We start from the raw sequence: 25,182 nt of genomic DNA, 5'->3' as shown, positions 1-25,182 counted from the left end.
CAGTATAATATTAATATCCTGTTCCTGCGCATACTTATGCGCAGGAGCGTGCTATCTTCTGCAAACTAATACTGGAATGTTGCCCTTAAAATACCCTACAAGTGGTTACCAAACACCACCTCATAACCTAATGCTGTCCCCTCATATCCTGTAAAGGTGAATCCCTTTGTTGTTGTACCTTTTAAACAAGTATAACTTGCTGGTGCGGTGCGTGTGGGCTATGTGTACATTGGGGGTGATTCCGAGTTGTTCGCTCGCTAGCTGCTTTTAGCAGCATTGCACACGCTAAGCCGCCGCCCTCTGGGAGTGTATCTTAGCATAGCAGAATAACGAACGAAAGATTCGCAGAATAGCGAAAAGAAATTTCTTAGCAGTTTCTGAGTAGCTCCAGACCTACTCACAAATAGCGATCAGTTCAGGCCGTTTCGTTCCTGGTTTGACGTCACACACACGCCCAGCGTTCGCCCAGCCACTCCCCCGTTTCTCCAGATGCTCCCGGGTTTTTCCGCACACTCCCAGAAAACGGACAGTTTCCGCCCAGAAACACCCACTTCCTGTTAATCACACTACGATCAGCAGAACGATGAAAAAACTTTGTTACGCCGTGAGTAAAATACCAAACTTTTGTGCTAATTTACTTGGCGCAGGCGCACTGCGTACATTGCGCATGCGCAGTTTGCGACTAATCGTTCCGTAGCGGAAAAAAATAATGAGTGAACAACTTGGAATGACCCCCATTGTGCACTATGTGGATTAAATATGAGATATGTCTTTGTGGCTTTTCCATGCGAATACAAATGCTACCGTAATTACTCATACCACACGCTAATATGCAACGCCATCTGTGTGGAGTTTGTCCGTGATGTGTGCACTGTAATATTTTCTGACTTCGACAGTTGTATCTCTCTTTCCAGCAGACACAATACTGCAGTGGTGCAAAGACCTGCTGGTGAGACGTGACCCGCCAACAGCTACTCCAGTTTCTCCCACATTTAGGGTTGCGAGGAAAAGGATAACATTTCCTAGCCCACCCATTGGCGGAGATGCAGAGCAGTCAGGAGCAAGTGTTGACATCTGGTCCGGACTGAAGGACCTGCCAACGATTACTGACATGTCTAGTGGTGATGCTGTCACCATTGAAAGAATGGTGGAGGATTATTGGGCAGTACGGTTAGCATTACTGCCTCACAGCACTGAGGTCATGGGTTCAATTCCCACCATGGCCCTAATTGTGTGGAGTTTGAATATTCTCCCCATGCTTGTGTGGGTTTCCTCCGGGTTCTCCAGTTTCCTACAATCCAAAAATATACTGGTAGGTTAATTGGCTTCCAACAAAAATAAACCCTAGTGTGAATGTGTCTGTGGGTACATGTGATAGGGAATTTAGACTGTAAGCTCCACTGGGGCAGGGACTGATTTGAATGGGCAAATATTCTCTGTAAAGCGCTGCAGAATATGTGTGCGCTATACAAATAACTGGTAATAAATAAATAGATAATATCAGTGACAGCATGTCAGACAGTCTGTATGTATACTGGCAGGAAAGAGGCGATTTGGAGGCCCTTGAACAAACTGGCTTTATTTTACCTAAGTTGCCCCCCCCCCCCCCCTCCAGTGTGTACTCCGAAAGAGTGTTTAGTGCAGTCAGTAACCTTGTTAGCGATCGGCGTAGGAGGTTAGCTCCAGAAAATGTGGAGAAGATGATGTTCATCAAAATAAATTATAAATTCCTCCAGGAAGACCTTTGCAAGCAATTGCCTCCAGAAGGTACACAGAGACCTGTGATGGTGGATTCCAGTGGGGACGAATTAATACTCTGTGAAGAGGAGGATGTACACACTGAAAGGGATGAGGAATCAGAGGATGAGGTCGACATCTTGCCTCTGTAGAGCCAGCTTGTTCAAGGAGAGATTGATTACTTCTTTTTTGGTGGGGGTCGAAACAAACCAGTTATTACATCCACAGTCGTGTGGCAGACCCTGTCACTGAAATGAATGGTTTGTTAAAGTGTGCATGTCCTGTTTATACAACATAAGGGTGGGTGGGAGGGCCCAAGAACAATTCCATCTTCCACCTACAGTATTTTTCTTCTTTGCATAATGTGCTGTTTGGGGACTAGTCTTTTAAAGTGCCTTTCTGTCTGACACTGCCGAACAAGTCCAGGGGTACTGCCGTATAAGTCCAGTCCAGTGGTGCTGTCTTGTGCTGCCATAAGTCCAGTGGTGGTGTCATGTGCTGTATATTATTTACTCCAAATAAAAGGGTTATATACCTTACTTATATTATTATCTAAATAATTTTTACAGGGTTTGCCCTATGTGGTGTAGGGTTACGCTCGCCTGTGCTGCATATTATTATAATAGCTCCAAATAAGAGGGTTGTTATTATTATCCAAATTAATTTTACAGGCTTTGCCGTGTGTGGTTTAGGGGTACGCTTTCCTGTGCCACCAATATTGTGCGTGTATTACATCTGGGCAAATTCCAGCACATCCCATGTTGTTTGTACCGCACACTTGTGTCACTTAGACCTACTTTACTGATAGGCTCTGCTTCTTAGGCTACTGGACACCATTAGCTCCAGAGGGTCGGAACACAAGTGTCGTCCTCGCTGTTCGTCCCAGAGCCGCGCTGCCGTCCTCCTCGCAGAGCCGGAAGATAGAACCCGGGTGAGTATAGGAAGCAAGAAGACTTCAAAGGCGGCAGAAGACTTCAGATCTTCATGAGGTACCGCGCAGCGATCGCGCTGCACGCCATTGCTCCCACACACACACAACGGCACAGCAAGGGTGCAGGGCGCAGGGGGGGCGCCCTGGGTAGCAATTTTTACCTCATATATAGGCTGGCACAAGTATAGATACTGCTGAGGCAGTATATAAAGCCCCGCCAGTATAAAGAAACAGCGGGACCGAAGCCCGCCATCGAGGGGGCGGAGCTTGTTCCCTCAGCTCTAACCAGCGCCATTATCTCCACAGCTTGCTTCAGAGAAGCTGCTCCCGGACTTTTCCCCTGCTGTACACAAGTAACAGGGTGCAAAACGAGGGGGGGGGCACATTAATTTGGTGCAAAATGTATTATTATAAAAGCGCTTACTAGTCTGGGACTTTGTTTCAGAACCACAGGGCGCTGGGTGTGAGCTGGCATACTTTCTCTCTGTCTCTCCTTATTGTGGGTCTGTCCCCATATCCATATATCACAGTGTGTGTGGAGTGTCAGTACGTGTGTGTTGACATGTCTGAAGCGGAAGGCTCTTCTAGGGAGGATGCAGAGCAGATGGTAGTATTGTCTCCAGAGGCACCGCCGACGGCTAATTGGGTTGACATGTGGAATGTTTTGAATGCAAATGTGGCTTTATTACATAAGAGATTGGACAAAGCAGAGTCCAAATGCCAACCAGGGAGTCACTCCATGGCTCTTACTGTGTCACAAGACCCTTCAGGGTCCCAAAAAATGTCCCTTTACCCAGATAGCAGACACTGATACCGACACGGATTCCGACTCCAGTGTCGACTATGATGAGGCAAAGTTGCACCCAAGGGTGGCAAAGAGTATTCAATACATGATTATTGCAATAAAAGATGTATTACATATCACAGAGGACCCGTCTGTCCCGGACACACGGGTCTGTATGTTTAAGGGGAAGAAACCGGAGGTAACATTTCCCCCATCACATGAGCTGAACGCTTTATTTGAAAAGGCTTGGGAAACTCCAGACAAGAGGCTGCAGATTCCCAAGAGAATTATAATGGCGTATCCTTTCCCCTCACAGGACAGGTTACGGTGGGAATCCTCACCCACGGTGGACAAGGCTCTTACGCGCTTGTCTAAAAAGGTGGCCCTACCGTCCTTGGACACGGCGACCTTAAAAGATCCTGTGGATCGCAGGCAGGAAACTACCTAAAAATCAATTTATGCGACTACGGGAGCCCTGCTCAGACTGGCGGTAGCGTCTGCATGGGTGGGGAGCGCAATTGCAGCATGGGCAGATAACTTGTCATCTGACATGGACACCCTCGATAAAGACAGTGTTTTGTTGACATTAGGTCACATAAAGGACGCAGCATTATATATGAGGGAGGCTGCGAGAGATATTGGGCTCTTGGGTTCAAGAGCAAATGCCATGGCAATTTCAGCTAGGAGGTCACTGTGGACTCGCCAATTGACAGGGGATGCTGACTCCAAGAGACTTATGGAGGCTTTGCCTTACAAGTGTGAAGTTCTGTTTGGGGAAGGCCTTGCAGACCTGGTTTCCACAGCTACCGGGGGTAAGTCTTCTTTTCTGCCTTACATTCCCCCACAGCAAAAGAAAACACCTTAATACCAGATGCAGTCCTTTCGGTCTCATAAATTCAGAAAGGGGCGCGGTTCATCCTTCCTCACCAGAGGTAGAGGTAGGGGGAAAAGAACACCAGCTTCGGCTAGTTCCCAGGAGCAAAAGTCCTCCCCGACCTCTACCAAATCCACTGCATGACGCTGGGGCCCCACTGCGGGAGTCCGCACCGGTGGGGGCACGTCTTCAGCTCTTCAGCCAGGTCTGGGTTCATTCGGACTTGGATCCTTGGGTGATAGGAATTGTGTCCCAAGGCTACAAACTGGAGTTCGAAGATGTGACTCCACGCCGATTTTTCAAATCGGCCTTGCCAGCTTCTCTCCCAGAGAGAGCAATAGTTTCGGCGGCTATACAAAAGCTGTGTCAACAGCAAGTGATTATCCAGGTTCCCCAGTTGCAACAAGGAAAGGGGTTCTATTCAACCCTGTTTGTGGTCCCGAAGCCGGACGGTTCGGTCAGACCGATTCTGAACCTAAAATCCCTAAATCTATATTTGAAGAGATTCAAATTCAAAATGGAATCTCTCCGGGCAGTGATCTCCAGCCTGGAAGGGGGGCATTTTATGGTGTCACTAGACATAAAGGATGCATACCTTCATGTCCCCATATATCCTCCTCATCAGGCGTTCCTGAGATTCGCTGTACAGGATTGTCATTACCAGTTTCAGACGTTGCCATTTGGGCTTTCCACGGCCCCGAGGATTTTCACCAAGGTAATGGCAGAAATGATGGTGCTCCTGCGCAAGCAGGGTGTCAAAATTTTCCCGTACTTGGACGATCTCCTGATAAAAGCGAGATCAAGAGAACAATTACTGAAGAGCGTGGCTCTCTCTCTGAGGGTGCTACAACAACACGGCTGGCTTCTAAATTTGTCAAAGTCGCAGTTGGTCCCGACAACTCGGCTGTCGTTTTTGGGCATGATTCTGGACACGGAACGGCAGAGGTTTTTTCTCCCAGTGGAAAAAGCTCTGGAACTCCAGAACATGGTCAGGGTTCTGCTGAAACCAAAAAGAGTGTTGATTCATCAATGCACTCGAGTGTTGGGAAAGATGGTGGCGGCCTACGAGGCCATTCCGTTTGGCAGGTTCCATGCAAGAACTTTTCAGTGGGACCTACTGAGCAAGTGGTCAGGGTCCTATCTCCAAATGCATCAGATGCAGATGATAAGCCTGTCCCCCAGGGCCAGGATTTCTCTCCTGTGGTGGCTCCAGAGTGCTCACCTTCTAGAGGGTCGCAGGTTTGGAATTCAAGATTGGGTTCTCGTAACCACGGACACGAGCCTCCGAGGTTGGGGAGCAGTCACACAGGGAAAAAACTTTCAGGGAATATGGTCAAGCCAGGAGGCTTGTCTGGACATAAACGTGCTGGAATTAAGGGCCATATACAACGGCCTGAGACAGGCGGAGCATCTTCTTCGCAACCTACCCGTTTTGATCCAGTCAGACAATATCACAGCCGTGGCGCATGTAAACCGCCATGGCGGAACAAGAAGCAGAGCAGCAATGGCGGAGGCCGCCAGGATTCTTCGCTGGGCGGAAAATCATGTAAAAAAGAAATCATAACATGTGCAGTACAATCACAATTTAATGGTAAAACACTAACACACATTATACATAAACACGATCCACAAAAAGAATGCTCCCCAAAGATTCTGCTGAGAATGGGAGGCCAGAATAATTACCAGCAAATAATGAGAACTGATTTTTGTCAGATCTCAAAATGGCAGTTTGTAATATAGTCACCAAGCGTCTCTCCGGAAAAGACCACTGGAACCGGTGTTTGGCAATCAATTCAGCTCTCCAGATCTTTTAACAGCAGCAGCTTCGGAGTCCGGTCTGTCCCTTAATTACCGTCGCGTTTCTACCCGCGATGCTGCGGGTCTTTCTCAAGGTGAAGTAAGGGACAGTGTTCTGATCCATATATTTATTCAAAAGTCCACCAATTAGAATCCTAATCCTCTATTACAATCAGCTGTTGTATCACAGGTTGGGTACCATGGAGATGCAATCCTCCAATCTCGAGCACCGATTTCCGATACATCACTTCCGGGGGGCGCGGTTTCTCCATAAATTTCCAGCTATCATAGACAAGTTAAATTAACCTTTAACCCCTGCACGTACTGAGGCTCCAAAAGGGCCTTCCAATACCTCATTCCTATACTGACTAAAATATATAACAATGGTGGCGGAGACCTCCGCCAACCCCTCGCGTTAGGCAGCGGGACTTCCGCCAACCATTCCTATAGAGTAGATGTCTCTGGCGGCTTCCGCCAACCACTCGACATCCACTTGACAGCCGCTCGCATCATATCCTGTGACGCAGGCTCTATCCCGGCCCCGTCACTTCCGGTATTACGTATTCTTTGAACAGCCAATCTACTGCATATACTACTGATTTGGGACATTGCGGCGGCGGAAACTTCCGCCAACCGTTCAATCCCTATTTTGCCATCCAAAAGACCCGGAAGTGGTGACCGGTCTCACTAATACGATTGCATCTCCTCGGCACACACATATACAAAATGCATTATAATATATCCAGATTTAAAAAGTCCAACTCTCAGAGGTAATAAAATCTAAAAATAAACATAAATTTCATTCAAACATTTAAAAAGGGTATAACACAGACATATATAAATACATAAAAATTTATAAAAACCATTTGAGTTCAAAATCATTATTTAACCCAAACGGATGCAGTGTATTGAATTCATAAATAGACTGCATTTCACTTTTTGCCAGCATCGTCATAGTATCCTTTTGTCTATTTGTAGGTTTGATTAATTTAAATCCCGCAAATCTGACTATTCCATTTACAGAGCTATTATGGTGAATCTTGAAGTGATTAGATAGCGCATGGGTAACTAGACCTTTTTTAATGTTCCTGCAGTGTTTACTTATGCGTATTTTTAATGACCTTGTAGTGCGTCCAATATAAAATAGATGGCATGAACACTCTGTGAAATATACCACGTTTTTAACATTGCAGGTAATAAAATCTTGTATCTTGGCTGTCTTTCCATTAATGCATACAACATCCAGTTTCTTTGTCCCATCGCTTTTTATTTCCTTACACCCAATGCAATCTCCACAACGATGAAAACCCTTCGTTAAAACTGTACCTTCTCTCTTTCTTGGAGGGAGATAACTCCTTACTAATGAATTTTTTAAGTTGGGCGCCCTTCTATATATAAAAACTGGTTGGTCCGGGATTACCTTTCCAACAACTGGATCTCTTTTAAGGATATCCCAGTTCTTTCTAAAAGACCTTTCAAGAGTTCTAAGTTGTGCATTGAAACTTGTAATAAAAGCCCAATCAAAATTCTTTCTTTTTTTGCTGTTATTTCTTGGTTGTTCCCGCAGCTTATCACATAACAATTCTTTCCTATCTATCAAACCCACTTCCTGTATAGCTTTATCTATCTTTTCGCTGTTATAACCGCTTTTTTCAAATCTATCCTTCAATTGATCCGCCTGCTGTCTAAAAACCTCATTACTGGTACAATTTCTTTTAAACCTTTTCAACTGCCCTTGTGGAATCGAATCTAACCAGCTGTGATGATGACAACTAGTGATATTGATAAAAGCCTGTGAATCAGTTTCTTTGATGAAGGTCTTGGTACAGAATCCGCCCTCTTTCTGAGAAAGAGTGATATCTAAAAAATCTACTTGTCGTATATCTATATTGAAAGTAAGTTGAATATTGAGGTCATTATTATTTAAATAAGCACAAAAACAATCAAGTGCTTCTCTACTTCCTCTCCATATAAATAAAATGTCGTCAATATACCTTTTCCAGGACACCAGGTTCGCTCCAAATGGGTTGTTATTCCAAATATAATCTATTTCCCATTGCCCATAAAAATGTTGGCATAACTTGGAGCAAACCTGGTGCCCATGGCTGTACCGACCTTCTGAATAAAAAAATCCCTTTCTACCGTAAAATAATTATTATTTAAGATAAAATGAATCCCCTCTATAATAAAATATTGCATCTTTTGTGAAGAAGGAGTGCAACTGTGTCCTGGATTTCTTCTACCTATTAAGGAATGTATTACCCCTTTTATAATACCTTTTATTTTTTGTTGTGTTGAGCGCCTGAGGGAATACTTTCTCCACCACCCGTTTCCTTCTTGATTTAGATTTTGGGTACTTTGGAGGGGTACCTTGGGGATTGTAAGTACCTAGCAGGCTGCCTTGTGACTTTTGCGCAATTTAGAGGTCCCGAAGGAGTTTTTTGTATTGGAAAATCATGTAAGCGCTCTGTCCGCGGTATTTATTCCGGGAGTGGACAACTGGGAAGCAGACTTCCTCAGCAGACACGATCTCCATCCTGGAGAGTGGGGACTTCATCAAGAGGTCTTTGCAGAAGTGACAAGTTGTTGGGCACTCCCTCAAATAGACATGATGGCGTCACACCTCAACAAGAAGCTTCGGACATATTGTTCCAGGGCAAGGGACCCTCAGGCAATAGCAGTGGACGCGCTAGTAACACTGTGGGTGTATCAATCGGTCTATGTGTTCCCTCCGCTTCCGCTCATCTCAAAAATATTGAGAATCATAAGAAGAACAGGAGTTCAGACGATACTCATTGTCCCAGATTGGCCTCGAAGGGCCTGGTATCCAGATCTTCAGGAAATGATCACAGAAGATCCTTGGCAGCTTCCTATCAGAGAGGACCTGTTACAACAGGGACCGTGTGTGTTCCAAGACTTACCACGATTACGTTTGATGGCATGGCGGTTGAACACCAGATCCTAGCTAGAAAAGGTATTCCAGGGGAAGTCATCCCTACTCTACTTAAAGCTAGGAAGAAAGTAACGGCGAAGCACTATCACCGTATCTGGAGGAAGTACGTGTCTTGGTGTGAATCCAAGAATGCTCCTACGGAAGAATTCCAGCTGGGTCGTTTTTTCCATTTTCTACAGACAGGATATGGGCCTAAAGTTAGGTTCCATTAAGGTGCAGATTTCGGCCTTATCAATATTCTTTCAGAAGGAATTGGCCTCTCTTCCAGAAGTACAGACTTTTGTAAAAGGAGTACTGCACATCCAACCTCCTTTTGTGCCCCCTGTGGCACCTTGGGACCTGAATGTGGTGTTGCAGTTCCTTAAATCACATTGGTTTGAACCACTTCAAACTGTTGAGTTAAAATTTCTCACGTGGAAAGTGGTCATGTTATTGGCCTTGGCATCTGCAAGGCGGGTGTCATAATTGGCGGCCTTGTCCCACAAGAGCCCCTATCTGATTTTCCATGTGGATAGAGCGGAATTGAGAACTCATCCACAATTTCTACCTAAGGTGGTTTCGTCGTTTCACATGAACCAACCTATTGTAGTGCCGGTGGCTACGGATGTCTTGGAGGAGTCCAAGTCCCTTGATGTAGTCAGGGCTTTAAAAATCTATGTAGCCAGAACGGCTCGTATTAGGAAAACAGAGGCTCTGTTTGTACTACTGTATATGCGGCCTGAGGGTTGGCGCTCCTGCTTCCAAGCAGACTATTGCACGCTGGATCTGTAACACGATTCAGCAGGCTCATTCTACGGCAGGATTGCCGTTACCAAAATCGGTGAAGGCCCATTCCACTAGGAAGGTGGGCTCTTCTTGGGCGGCTGCCCGAGGTGTCTCGGCATTACAGCTTTGCCGAGCAGCTACTTGGTCGGGTTCAAACACTTTTGCAAAATTCTATAAGTTTGATACCCTGGCTGATGAGGACCTCCTGTTTGCTCAATCGTTGCTGCAGAGCCATCCGCACTCTCCCGCCCGGTCTGGAGCTTTGGTATAAACCCCATGGTCCTTACGGAGTCCCCAGCATCCTCTAGGACGTAAGAGAAAATAATATTTTAAACCTACCGGTAAATCTTTTTCTCCTAGTCCGTAGAGGATGCTGGGCGCCCGTCCCAGTGCGGAATAAATCTTCAGTACTTGTACATAGTTACTGATGTAGTTACACGTGAGTTGTGTACGGTTGAGATCAGACTGTTGCTGATTTCTGTTGTTCATGCTGTTAACTGGTCTAGTTATATACCATGTTATACGGTGTGTTTGTGGTGTGAGCTGGTATGTATCTCACCCTTAATTAACAAAATCCTTTTCCTCGAAATGTCCGTCTCTTCTGGGCACAGTTCTATAACTGAGGTCTGGAGGAGGGGCATAGAGGGAGGAGCCAGCTCACGCCCATTAAAAGGTCTTAGAGTGCCCATATCTCCTGTGGAGCCCATCTATACCCCATGGTCCTTACGGAGTCCCCAGCATCCTCTACGGACTAGGAGAAAAAGTTTGGGGAATAGTTTTTAAATGTGCCATCCTGTCTGCAACTGCAGTGCCACTCCTAGATGGGCCAGGTGTTTGTGCCGCACACTTGTGTCACTTAGCTTAGTCATACAGCCACCTTGGTGCAACCTTTTGGCCTAAAAACAATATTGTGAGGTGTGAGGTGTTCAGAATAGACTGGAAATGAGTGGAAATCAATGTTATGGAGGTTAATAATACTGTAGGATCAAAATGACCCCCAAATTCTGTGATTTAAGCTGTTTTTATGTTTTTTCATAAATCATCCAGATCCAAAACCAAAACACGAAAGGGTGGTTTTGGCAAAACCAATCCAGATCCAAAACACGAGCATGGAACCAGAACCAAAACCAAAACACAAAACATGAAAAGTGCCCGCCGCACATCTCTAGTCATTATAGAAAAACAATGCAAACAGTCTATACAGTAAATTACCTGATTTGGGGTAGGTTACATTGAAAACATCGTCGTCCAAAACGTCAAATCCATTTTCCACATAATTGAGAATGTCCTTTGAATGTAGACTATTTGCAAATCTGATTCCGTTGTACGTGAAATAATCATAAATCATTTCTATCTGCAGACATTAAAACAATATATGAATATTAAAATCTTCAACTATTTATATATTACATAACAAAAAAACTGAAAGAGCCTAGCTTGAGATAAAGAACTGACAGCCATTGATCTTAATATAAGGCTTCAGATAGTATCCAGGTGGTCTGCAGTGGCTTATCTACAGTATAATGGGTGCAAGGTGTGTGGTTGCACCCAATTTTTTAATACTTACCCCTTCTGAGTCCGTCAGCGACTCTGGAGGGGTCACTTTGTGCATGCGCAGTAGGAAGATCACTGGGAAAATGTCTCCCGCGCTATTTTCCCTGAGACCAACACATGCGCACTATACTCGGGCATAGCACTAAGGTCTACCAGTGACCCTAGTGCTCTGAGTCACTGCGCTGCCGACTAAAGAGGAGGGGACCTGGACCAAGACTGCACACGGTCCTCCTCATCTATTAAAATGCCCCTGGTGGTGTGATTAGGTAACACTATATCCTAGCTATTAGCCGGTGTGGGCCATAGTGGTTTGTTATATAATACAGAGTAACTAGACTAGAGTACAGTACAGTACGGAACAGTAAGGTACAGGGTTGAAAATAGATACCCCACAGGCACTATACACTTAGAGTTAAAGTTTTAAATGTGTTCTAGTCATCAAAAATCAATAAAAATCGATAAAAAGGCAATCAAAAATTGATCAATAAATGACTTAAAATAGACAAAATTATACAAAAGCATTCTTATTGGCCACATGCACTGTCACATGCACTGTATTACCCACAAACACTTTAATTCCTGTGCTAATTTGCATATCCACTAATTTTTTTAAATGATTGCTGTGCCTTTAAATGCCATAATTTATGCAGCCAGAGTGCCCCCCATGCTTCCCTCCGATGTTTTTTTCCCAACATATAGAGGGTTCCGAAAATTTGACGATTTAAAATCAAATAGAGCTGTTTCTGATGTTTCTATTGAAAATGGTGTTTTGTGGTTGATGTTGAGTCAATTTTGACCTTAGTAAATACCTGTCACACAAAATCGAGTGAAAAACTACTAAAAACCAAAATTGACTTTTAGTAACTATACCCTCAGGGGTGTAAACAGGACCTTGGAGCTCCATAGCAAAATATTGATGAACTTTCAAGGTTTCCAAGGAAAGACATTCCAGCCCTCACCTACTCTAACTTACTTTAATGGTGGAATCAGTCTATTCCTCCTCCACCAAACCACCACTACCCCCTCTTTGTATTTACTGTTTAGAAGAGGGAATTGACCTGCAAATGTCCCTCCTTTTTGGACAGGATTTATGTTTGGACGAATACAGTAGAATGTTAACTCTGACACACAGTATACTTGGACTTAAAATTCCTTGCATTGTCATTGGTCACACAGCAGTGAACCTAATGGCTGCAGACACAGCAGAAGCTACTACCTTTGGATACATCAATGTGCACATTAATGTGAGAGGCCCTGCATGGTTGAAATTCAACCAAGACATTAACCCTTTATCTGAAGAAACCATAAAATTCATAGTTCTCAGCAAAGTATAACAGCAGCTATTGGAACATTACTAATTGGAGTTGTGAACGATATCCCGGTGCTCACCATCCTGGCAGTCAGAATACCAGCAGCAGAATCCCAATGGTCAAAATACTGATGGATTTTGTGAGTATTCTAACTCTAACCCACCCCTCCCACAGACTTACCCTAACCATCCCCTTCAGCAGCCTAAGGGTGTGTACACACGGTGAGATATTTTCTTTCGATTTTGACTATATAGTCAAAATCGCAAGAAAAGTTAGTGCAGATCGCAAGGTGAAAGTCACCTTGCAATTCCGATTCGATCCCGATGCGCGGTCCCGCCAGGTCGGCATCGCAAGAAAAGATAGACTGTGCAGGCAAGTCAATCCTTGCTAGATTGGTGTACTATCTAGTTCATCTCACATGTCAATGACATCTCACATAAGCCAAAATCGTAAGTACACATTGTCCATATCTCAAGAAAAGTTAGTCAAAATCGGTGGTGCTGGGCTCCGGGGAGTTCAAGGGAAATCGCAAGTGAAAATCGGGCATAGCAAGGATCTCACCGTGTGTACACCCTTACTTTCTCTAACGTCCTAAGTGGATGCTGGGGACTCCGTAAGGACCATGGGGAATAGCGGCTCCGCAGGAGACTGGGCACATCTAAAGAAAGCTTTAGGACTATCTGGTGTGCACTGGCTCCTCCCCCTATGACCCTCCTCCAAGCCTCAGTTAGATCTTTGTGCCCGAACGAGAAGGGTGCACACTAGGGGCTCTCCTGAGCTTCTTAGTGAAAGTTTTAGTTTAGGTTTTTTATTTTCAGTGAGACCTGCTGGCAACAGGCTCACTGCATCGAGGGACTAAGGGGAGAAGAAGCGAACTCACCTGCGTGCAGAGTGGATTGGGCTTCTTAGGCTACTGGACATTAGCTCCAGAGGGACGATCACAGGCCCAGCCATGGATGGGTCCCAGAGCCGCGCCGCAGGCCCCCTTACAGAGCCAGAAGGCAGAAGAGGTCCGGAAAATCGGCGGCAGAAGACGTCCTGTCTTCAACAAGGTAGCGCACAGCACTGCAGCTGTGCGCCATTGCTCCTCAGCACACTTCACACTTCGGTCACTGAGGGTGCAGGGCGCTAGGGGGGGGGCGCCCTGAGCAGCAATAAAAACACCTTGGCTGGCGAAAATACATCACATATAGCCCCCAGGGCTATATGGATGAATTTTAACCCCTGCCAGAATCCATAAAAAAGCAGGAGAAAAGTCCGCGAAAAAGGGGCGGAGCCTATCTCCTCAGCACACTGGCGCCATTTTCCCTCACAGCTCCGTTGGAGGGAAGCTCCCCTGGCTCTCCCCTGCAGTCACTACACTACAGAAAGGGTTAAAAAAGAGAGGGGGGCACTAATTACGCGCAGTATTAAAGATACAGCAGCTATAAGGGGAAAAACACTTATATAAGGTTATCCCTGTATATATATAGCGCTCTGGTGTGTGCTGGCAAACTCTCCCTCTGTCTCCCCAAAGGGCTAGTGGGGTCCTGTCCTCTATCAGAGCATTCCCTGTGTGTGTGCTGTATGTCGGTACGTTTGTGTCGACATGTATGAGGAGAAAAATGATGTGGAGACGGAGCAGATTGCCTGTAATAGTGATGTCACCCCCTAGGGGGTCGACACCTGAGTGGATGAACTGTTGGAAGGAATTACGTGACAGTGTCAGCTCTGTATAAAAGACAGTGGTTGACATGAGACAGCCGGCTACTCAGCTTGTGCCTGTCCAGACGTCTCATAGGCCGTCAGGGGCTCTAAAGCGCCCGTTACCTCAGATGGCAGATATAGACGCCGACACGGATACTGACTCCAGTGTCGACGGTGAAGAGACAAATGTGACTTCCAGTAGGGCCACACGTTACATGATTGAGGCAATGAAAAATGTTTTACACATTTCTGATAATACGAGTACCACCAAAAAGGGGTATTATGTTCGGTGAGGAAAAACTACCTGTAGTTTTCCTGAATCTGAGAAATTAAATGAGGTGTGTGATGATGCGTGGTTTTCCCCCGATAACAACTGATAATTTCTAAAATGTTATTGGCATTATATCCTTTCCCGCCAGAGGTTAGGGTGCGTTGGGAAACACCCCCTAGGGTGGATAAAGCGCTCACACGCTTGTAAGGGCTCTACCCTCTCCTGAGATGGCCGCCCTTAAGGATCGTGCTGATAGAAAGCAGGAGGGTATCCTAAAATGTATTTACACACATACTGGTGTTATACTGCGACCAGCAATCGCCTCAGCCTGGATGTGCAGTGCTGGGTTGGCGTGGTCGGATTCCCTGACTGAAAATATTGATACCCTAGATAGGGACAGTATATTTTTGCCTATAGAGCATTTAAAAGATGCATTTCTATATATGCGTGATGCACAGCAGAATATTTGCCGACTGGCATCAAGTCTAAGTGCGTTGTCCATTTCTACCAGTAGAGGGTTATGGACACGTCAGTGGTCAGGTGATGCGTATTCCAAACGGCATTTGGAAGTATTGCCTTAGTAAGGGGAGGAGTTATTTGGGGTCGGTCTTTCAGACCTGGTGGCCACGGCAACAGCTGGGAAATCCACGTTTGTACCCCAGGTCGCCTCTCAACATGAGAAGACGCCGTATTATCAGGCGCAGTCTTTTCGTGGACAAGCGGGCAAAGGTTCCTCATTTCTGCCCCGTGACAGAGGGAGAGGAAAAAGGCTGCAGAAATCAGCCAGTTCCCAGGAACAGAAACCCTCTCCCGCCTCTGCCAAGCCCTCAGTATGACGCTGGGGCTTTACAAGCAGAATCAGGCACGGTGGGGGGCCCGTCTCAATGAATTTCAGCGCGCAGTGGGCTCACTCGCAAGTAGACCCCTGGATCCTTCAGGTGATATCTCAGGGGTACAAATTAGAATTCGAGACGTCTCCCCCTCGCCGTTTCCTAAAGTCGGCTTTACCGATGTCTCCTTCTGACAGGGAGACAGTTTTGGAAGCCATTCACAAGCTGTATTCCCAGCAGGTGATAATCAAGGTACCCCTCCTGCAACAGGGAACGGGGTATTATTCCACACTGTTGTGGTACCGAAGCCGGACGGCTCGGTGAGACCGATTCTAAATCTAAAATCTTTGAACACTTACATACAGAGGTTCAAATTCAAGATTGAGTCACTCAGAGCAGTGATTGCGAACCTGGAAGAAGGGGACTACATGATGTCTCGGGACATCAAGGATGCTTACCTTCATGTCAAAATTTACCCTTCTCACCAAGGGTACCTCAGGTTTATGGTACAGAACTGTCACTATCAGTTCAGACGCTGCCGTATGGATGGTCCACGGCACCCCGGGTCTTTACCAAGGTAATGGCCGAAATGATGATATTCCTTCGAAGGAAGGGAATTTTAGTTATCCCTTACTTGGACGATTCCCTGATAAGGGTAAGATCCAGGGAACAGTTGGAGGTCGGTGTAGCACTATCTCAGGTAGTGTTGCGGCAGCACGATTGGATTCTCAATATTCCAAAATCGCAGCTGGTTCCGACGACTTGTCTTCTGTTCCTAGGGATGATCCTGGACACAGTCCAGAAAAAGGTGTTTCTCCCGGAGGAGAAAGCCAGGGAGTTATCCGAGCTAGTCAGGAACCTCCTAAAACCGAGCCAAGTCTCAGTGCATCAATGCACAAGGGTTCTGGGTAAAATGGTGGCTTCCTACGAAGCAATCCCATTCGGCAGATTCCACGCAAGAACTTTCCAGTGGGACCTGCTGGACAAATGGTCCGGGTCGCATCTTGAGATGCATCAGCGGATAACCCTGTCACCAAGGACAAGGGTGTCCCTCCTGTGGTGGTTGCAGAGTGCTCATCTTTTAGAGGGCCGCAGATTCGGCATTCAGGACTGGGTCCTGGTGACCACGGATGCCAGCCTGCGAGGCTGGGGAGCAGTCACACAGGGAAGGAATATCCAGGGCTTATGGTCAAGCCTGGAGACATCACTTCACATAAATATCCTGAAGCTAAGGGCCACTTACAATGCTCTAAGCTTAGCAAGACCTCTGCTTCAAGGTCAGCCGGTGTTGATCCAGTCGGACAACATCATGGCAGTCACCCACGTAAACAGACAGGGTGGCACAAGAAGCTGGAGGGCAATGGCAGAAGCTGCAAGGATTCTTCGCTGGGCGGAAAATCATGTGATAGCACTGTCAGCAGTATTCATTCCGGGAGTGGACAACTGGGAAGCAGACTTCCTCAGCACGACCTCCACCCGGGAGAGTGGGGACTTCACCCAGAAGTCTTCCACATGATTATAAACCGTTGGGAAAAACTCAACAGGTATTGCGCCAGGTCAAGGGACCCTCAGGCAATAGCTGTAGACGCTCTGGTAACACCGTGGGTGTACCAGTCAGTGTATGTGTTCCCTCCTCTGCCTCTCATACCCAAGGTACTGAGATTGATAAGATGGAGAGGAGTAAGCACTATATTCGTGGCTCCGGATTGGCCAAGAAGGACTTGGTAACCGGAACTTCAAGAGATGCTCACGGAGGATCCGTGGCCTCTACCTCTAAGAAGGGACCTGCTCCAGCAAGGACCCTGTCTGTTCCAAGACTTACCGCGGCTGCGTTTGACGGCATGGCGGTTGAACGCCGGATCCTGAAGGAAAAAAGGCATTCCGGATGAAGTCATCCCTATCCTGATCAAAGCCAGGAAGGATGTAACCGCAAAACATTATCACCGCATTTGGCGAAAATATGTTGCGTGGTGCGAGGCAAGTAAGGCCAGACGGAGGAAATTCAACTGGGTCGATTCCTACATTTCCTGCAAACAGGAGTGTCTATGGGCCTGAAATTGGGGTCCATTAAGGTTCAAATTTCGGCCCTGTCAATTTTCTTCCAAAAAGAACTAGCTTCAGTCCCTGAAGTTCAGACGTTTGTAAAAGGGGTACTGCATATACAGCCTCCTTTTGTGCCTCCAGTGGCACTTTGGGATCTCAATGTAGTTTTTGGGTTCCAAAAGTCACATTGGTTTGAACCACTTAAATCTGTGGAGTTAAAATATCTCACATGGAAAGTGGTCATGCTGTTGGCCCTGGCCTGGGTCAGGCGCGTGTCAGAATTGGCGGCTTTATCCTGTAAAAGCCCTTATCTGATTTTCCATTCGGACAGGGCGGAATTGAGGACTCGTCCTCAGTTTCTCCCTAAGGTGGTTTCAGCGTTTCACCTGAACCAACCTATTGTGGTGCCTGCGGCTACTAGGGACTTGGAGGACTCCAAGTTGCTAGACGTTGTCAGGGCCCTGAAAATATATGTTTCCAGGACGGCTGGAGTCAGGAAATCTGACTCGCTGTTTATCCTGTATGCACCCAACAAGCTGGGTGCTCCTGCTTCTAAGCAGACTATTGCTCGTTGGATTTGTAGTACAATTCAGCTTGCACATTCTGTGGCAGGCCTGCCACAGCCAAAAATCTGTAAATGCCCACTCCACAAGGAAGGTGGGCTCATCTTGGGCGGCTGCCCGAGGGGTCTCGGCTTTACAACTTTGCCGAGCAGCTACTTGGTCAGGAGCAAATACGTTTGTAAAATTCTACAAAATTGATACCCTGGCTGAGGAGGACCTGGAGTTCTCTCATTTGGTGCTGCAGAGTCATCCGCACTCTCCCGCCCGTTTGGGAGCTTTGGTATAATCCCCATGGTCCTTACGGAGTCCCCAGCATCCACTTAGGACGTTAGAGAAAATAAGAATTTACTTACCGATAATTCTATTTCTCGTAGTCCGTAGTGGATGCTGGGCGCCCATCCCAAGTGCGGATTGTCTGCAATACTGGTACATAGTTATTGTTACCAAAAAATCGGGTTATTGCTGTAGTGAGCCATCTTTTCTAGAGGCTCCTCTGTTATCATGCTGTTAACTGGGTTCAGATCACAAGTTGTACGGTGTGATTGGTGTGGCTGGTATGAGTCTTACCCGGGATTCAAAATCCTTCCTTATTGTGTACGCTCGTCCGGGCACAGTATCCTAACTGAGGCTTGGAGGAGGGTCATAGGGGGAGGAGCCAGTGCACACCAGATAGTCCTAAAGCTTTCTTTAGATGTGCCCAGTCTCCTGCGGAGCCGCTATTCCCCATGGTCCTTACGGAGTCCCCAGCATCCACTACGGACTACGAGAAATAGAATTATCGGTAAGTAAATTCTTATTTTAACCATTCCTTCCCGCATTCTGACCCTAACCACCCCTCTCACAGCCTAATCCTAACCCTCTATTACAAGCTGCTACTGCGACTTGTCTCTGCAATGTGTCCCAGTTGTTGCAAGGCAACCGGGACACCGCGTTATCCGTCCACAATGCCCAAAGGTCCTGCAGGTTGCTAGGCAACTGGGTCACTGGACAGCTACAATGCCGCTAGTTGCCTAGTACTCAGGGTGCCAAGAGTACGTGCAGCACTGCAGCTGCAGGTAATTATAATTATTGTGGGCCTGCCGCTCTGATTGGAACCACTCTCTGTTATAAGGAAGTCGGGCCTGCTCCTCCCTGCAGGTTATAGTTTATGCTTCAGTGTAAGATGTTAGTCTGTCCTGGATTCCTGTACTATTCCTCTGCATACTCTGTCTGTTCCTGTGGTTACCCTACCTGTCAGAACTCCTGTCTGTCAGTTGTGCCTGAATCTAGCCTGAACATTGGATCTGCCATTAGTTACTGTTGACTTTGTTTCCTATTGTTCTTTCCCACAGCTCAGCCTGCAAGTGTATTTAGCAAATGCACTTTGTTCTGTGTTTCCAACTCACACAGTGTCCTGTTTGCTGCTGCTGAGATCTGACCATGCCCTCACTGTTAATCTACTGTGCTCCAGTTCTTGTCTGTATTGTTTATTGTTCTGCCGCTCCTGCCGTTCTCAGCTGTGCCGGTCTTTTGCCGCTCATCTCTGCCGCATCCATCTGGGCCATTCGGCTGCCGCTCACGGTGTGTGCTATACACTGAGGCCATTTACATCTACGGCTCATTACTACTGTGGCTCTTTGGACGCTGCTCGGTGCAGCACCGACGGCCTGCTAAAGTCTCCATTGCCTCTGATTGTGTGCTTACAAACGCTGCCCGTCAGCCTGGAACTCCCTAAGGTATTCACCTGAAAAATTAATCCCTGCACTTGTGCTATAGTGCTGTAGTGGAGGACATTTCCAGGAAAGGGTAATTATTAACCCCGTTTGATCGGGCAAAACACATTATGAAGGACTAATGCTGCACTGGGACGCCAGTGACAGGTTAAGTGGAGACATTTATTCAATCATTTATATATTTACAAACTGGCATTTAGTAATGAGAATTATGTGGCATTAACGGCAAATGAAATAATTGATTAATGTTTCTTATTAATTGGATATCTCTGTAAGAAATATTGGTTTAATTAATTATAAGTCAAAGTGGCTTTTTATTATAACATTTCACTAAACAAGGAATGCATTCTGGTTGAAATATAATAGCAATTGAGCTGATACATTTTATTGTGTATTTTAACAAGTGTATTTATTTAAAGTGTAACATTATTTGTTTCTAGTAAAAGAATATATTATAACAAGTCTCTTGGTTTTTTAGTAAAGGCAAACATTCACTTTATTACCACTGTATTTGGAGTCACTGAAGCGCACAGACACCTCCGATTGTATTCTAGTTTGCTTTTAGACTCTTGCAAAGCCATAGTTTGTGCAGCTAGTGTCTACCTAATACAAGTGAAATAATTAATTATAGAATTTTGCGCCTGGGATTTGGGTGTCAAGTACATCCACTTGTTTTTTATCTTTTGATTTTTGCTATCTCCCAAGGCAGCATTCTCTCTTTTTTATTAAGAGAATCAAAATTAGATCTTGATTTATCTCTAGGAATATTGATTCAATTGATATATATATATATATATATATATATATATATTTCTCTAACGTCCTAGTGGATGCTGGGGACTCCGTAAGGACCATGGGGAATAGACGGGCTCCGCAGGAGACTGGGCACTCTAAGAAAGATTTAGTACTACTGGTGTGCACTGGCTCCTCCCTCTATGCCCCTCCTCCAGACCTCAGTTAGAATCTGTGCCCGGCCAGAGCTGGGTGCTTTTAGTGGGCTCTCCTGAGCTTGCTAATAAGAAATATTTTAGTTAGGTTTTTTATTTTCAGAGAGCTTCTGCTGGCAACAGACTCTCTGCTACGAGGGACTGAGGGGAGAGAAGCAAACCTACTAACTGCGGCTAGGTTGCGCTTCTTAGGCTACTGGACACCATTAGCTCCAGAGGGATCGAACACAGGACCTGACCTTGTCGTCTGTTCCCGGAGCCGCGCCGCCGTCCCCCTCGCAGAGCCAGAAGACAGAAGCCGGCAGAAGCAAGAAGACATCAAAATCGGCGGCAGAAGACTCCTGTCTTCACATGAGGTAGTACACAGCACTGCAGCTGTGCGCCATTGCTCCCACATTACACCCACACACTCCGGTCACTGTAGGGTGCAGGGCGCGGGGGGGGGGGGGGGCGCTCTGGGCAGCAATTAAGTACCTCCTGGCAAAAGCAGCATATATACAGTTGGACACTGTTATATGCATGAGCCCCCGCCATTAATTTTACACAAAATCGCGGGAGAAGCCTGCCGCTGAGGGGGCGGGGCCTTCTTCCTCAGCACTCACCAGCGCCATTTTCTCTCCACAGATCCGCTGAGAGGAAGCTCCCCAGGCTCTCCCCTGCACGATAGAGAAAAAAGAGAGGGGGGGCACATAAATTTGGCATAAAAACAATATATACAGCAGCTACTGGGTTAAGACTAAGTTACTGTGTGATTCCTGGGTCATATAGCGCTGGGGTGTGTGCTGGCATACTCTCTCTCTGTCTCTCCAAAGGGCCTTGTGGGGGGAACTGTCTTCAAATAGAGCATCCCCTGTGTGTGTGGTGTGTCGGTACGTGTGTGTCGACATGTCTGAGGTAAAAGGCTCCCCTAAGGAGGAGATAGAGCAAATATGTGTGTGAGAGGGTGTCTCCGTCGACAACGCCGACACCTGTTTGGATATGTGTAAGAGTTGAGGTGAATTTATTGCACAAAAGATTAGAGAACAGACAGGAAATCTACCCTTGTCTGTCCCTATGTCACAGAGACCTTCAGAGTCTCACAATGCTCACTATCCAAAATTATAAACACTGATATCGACACGGAGTTTGACTCCAGTGTCGACTACGATAATGCAAAGTTACAGCCAAGATGGCTGAAAGGTATTCAATATATGATTATTGTAATAAAAGATGATTTGCATATCACTGATGACTCATTTGTCCCTGACACAAGGGTACACATGTTAAGGGGAAGAAAGCTGAGGTAAATTTCCCTCCTCTCATGAGGAAAAAGAGCGGGAAACTCCAGACAAGAGACTGCAGCTTCCCACAAAGAATTCTCAAGCAGTATCCTTTCCCCACTAGGGCCAGGATGTGATGGGAATCTTCCCCTAGGGTGTCCCATTTGCCCAGAAAGTAGCACTAGCTATTCTCAGGGAGCCTGCAGATAGCGTGCACATTCTAGTATACTACTCAGACCGGCGATTGTGTCGGCATGGGTTTATAGCGCTGTGGCAGCGTGGACAGGTACCTTATCAGCAGAGATTGAGACCCTAGTATGCAGATAGATAGATATATATATATATGTATATATAGAAATATATATATATATCAAAGATGCTGTCTTAAGTGATAGGTGTATATATATATATATATATATATATATATATTAAACATGCCCAAAGAGACATGAGTATACTGGGTCCTAGAGTCAAAGCTATGTCGATTTCTGCTTGACGTGTCCTGTAGAATATGCAATGGACAGATGATGCCGACTTAAGAGGCATGTGGAAGGCTGAGGATTGTGTGGAGAAGGGTTCTCGGACCGGGTCTCCACAGCTATAGCTGGTAATTCTGATATTTTGCCTTATATTCCTGCACAGCCTAGGAAAGCACGACATTATCAAATGCAGCCTGTCGAATAAAGAAACAAGAAAGTCCGAGGTGCGTCCTTTCTTGCCAGAGCCGGGGGCAGAGGAAAGAAGCTGCACAACACAGCTAGTTCCCAGGAACAGAAGTCCTCCACGGCCTCTACAAAAATCCACCGCATGTCCCTGGGGCTCCACAGGCGGAGCTAGGCCCGGTGGGGGCACGCCTTCGTAAGTTCAGCCACAAGTGGGTTCACTCCCTATTAGATCCCTGGGCAATAGATATTGTGTCTCAGGGATACAAGCTGGACTTTGAGAAAGATGCCCCCTCACCGACGGCCCTGCCGGCTTCCCCCCACGAGAGGGAAACGGTGTTAACTGCAATTCATAAATTGTATCTTCAACAGGTGGTGGTCAAGGTTCCCCTCCTTCAACAAGGAGGGGGTTATTATTCGACCATGTTGTAGTCCCGAAACCAGACGGTTCGGTCGGACCCATATTGAATTTAAAATCCCTGAACATATACCTGAAAGGGTTCAAGTTCAAGTTGGAATCGCTAAGAGCGGTGATTGCAAGCCTGAAAAGGGGAGATTTTATGGTGACTCGGGACATAAAGGATGCATTCCTTCATGTCCCCATTTATCCACCTCATCAGGCGTACCTCAGAATTGCGGTACGGGATGGTCATTACCAATTTCAAACGTTGCCATTTGGTCTCTCCACGGCCTTGAGAATATTCAGGTAATGGCGGAAATGATGGTGCTCCTGCGGAAGCAAGGTGTCACTATTATCACGTACTTGGACGATCTCATCATAAAAGCGAGATCAAGAGAGCAGTTGCTGAACAGCGTATCGCTTTCTCCGGAAGTGAAACGGCAACACGGCTGGATTCTATATATTCCAAAGTCGCAGTTGGTTCTTACAGCTCATCTGCCTCTCCTAGGCATGATCCTAGACACAGACCAGAAAAAGGTTTATCTCCCGATAGAGAGAGCTCAGGAGCTCGTGACACTGGTCAGGAATCAATTAAAATTAAAACAGGTGTCAGTGCGTCACTGCACTCGAGTCCTGGGAAGGAGGGTGGCATTATACGAGGCCATTCCCTTCGGCAGGTTCCATACCTACTAATGGGACTTACTGGACAAGTGGTCCGGATCACATCTTCGGATGCATCGGTTAATCACCCTATCCCCCAGAGCAAGGGTGTCTCTCCTGTGGTGACTGCAGAGAGCTCGCCTTCTCGAAGGTCGCAGATTCGGCATTTAGGACTGGGTCCTGGTGACCACGGATGCAAGCCTCCGAGGGTGGGGGGCAGTCACACAGGGAAGAAATTTCCAAGGGCTGTGGTCAAGGCAGGAGACTTGCCTTCACATCAATATCTGGAACTAAGGGCCATATACAACGCCCTAAGTCAAGCTGAGACCCTGCTTCGCGACCAACCGGTTCTGATCCAGTCAGACAATATCACCGCAGTGGCTCATGTAAACCGCCAAGGCGGCACAAGGAGCAGGGTGGCGATGGTAGAAGCCACCAGAATTCTTCGCTGGGCGGAGAATCACGTAAGCACACTGTCAGCAGTGTTCATTCCGGGAGTGGACAACTGGGAAGCAGACTTCCTCAGCAGGCACGACCTCCACCCGGGAGAGTGGGGACTTCACCAAGAAGTCTTCACGCAGATTGCAAATCGACGGGAACTGCCACAGGTGGACATGATGGCGTCCCGCCTCGACAAAAAGCTAAAATGGTATTGCGCCAGGTCAAGGGACCCTCAGGCGATAGCTGTGGACGCACTAGTAACACCGTGGGTGTTCCAGTCGGTCTATGTGTTTCCTCCTCTTCCTCTCATAACAAAGGTGCTGAGAATTGTAAGAAAAAGGGGAGTGAGAACAATACTCATTGTTCCGGATTGGCCATGAAGGACTTGGTACCCGGAACTGCAAGAAATGCTCACAGAGGACCCATGGCCTCTGCCTCTCAGACAGGACCTGTTGCAACAAGGGCACTGTCTGTTCCAAGACTTACCGCGGCTGCGTTTGACGGCATGGCGGTGGAACGCTGGATCCTAGCGGAAAAAGGCATTCCGGATGAAGTTATTCCTACGCTGTTAAAGGCTAGGAAGGACGTGACAGCAAAGCATTATCACCGTATATGGCGAAAATATGTTGCTTGGTGTGAGGCCAGGAAGGCCCTTCAGAAGAATTCCAGCTGGGTCGATTCCTGCACTTCCTACAGTCAGGAGTGACTATGGGCCTAAAATTAGGGTCCATAAAGGTCCAGATTTCGGCCCTATCCATTTTCTTTCAAAAAGAACTGGCTTCACTGCCTGAGGTTCAGACGTTTGTTAAGGGAGTGCTGCATATTCAGCCCCCTTTTGTGCCACCAGTGGCACCTTGGGATCTTAACGTGGTGTTGGGTTTCCTGAAATCCCACTGGTTTGAGCCACTTAAGACTGTGGAGCTGAAGTATCTCACGTGGAAAGTGGTCATGCTGTTGGCCTTAGCTTCGGCTAGGCGTGTGTCAGAATTGGCGGCTTTGTCAT

At 46.6% G+C, this 25,182-nt stretch overlaps 1 protein-coding gene across 1 annotated transcript in view; it reads right to left on the bottom strand.

Moving 5' to 3' along the window:
* LOC134965069 (sulfotransferase 2B1-like) overlaps positions 1 to 11,189 on the bottom strand; it is a 95,718-nt gene extending 84,529 nt beyond the window's left edge. The window contains exon 1 of the mRNA XM_063941632.1: positions 11,054 to 11,189. Coding sequence (XP_063797702.1) covers positions 11,054 to 11,189 — 136 coding nt within the window. The remainder of the gene's footprint in view (positions 1 to 11,053) is intronic.
* Positions 11,190 to 25,182: the final 13,993 nt, after the last annotated feature.

This window comes from Pseudophryne corroboree, chromosome 10 (assembly GCF_028390025.1).
Source record: "Pseudophryne corroboree isolate aPseCor3 chromosome 10, aPseCor3.hap2, whole genome shotgun sequence".
Classification (NCBI taxonomy): Eukaryota; Metazoa; Chordata; class Amphibia; order Anura; family Myobatrachidae; genus Pseudophryne; species Pseudophryne corroboree.
Note: the sequence above shows the minus strand (reverse complement) of the source record. Positions and strands in the feature narration are given on the sequence as shown.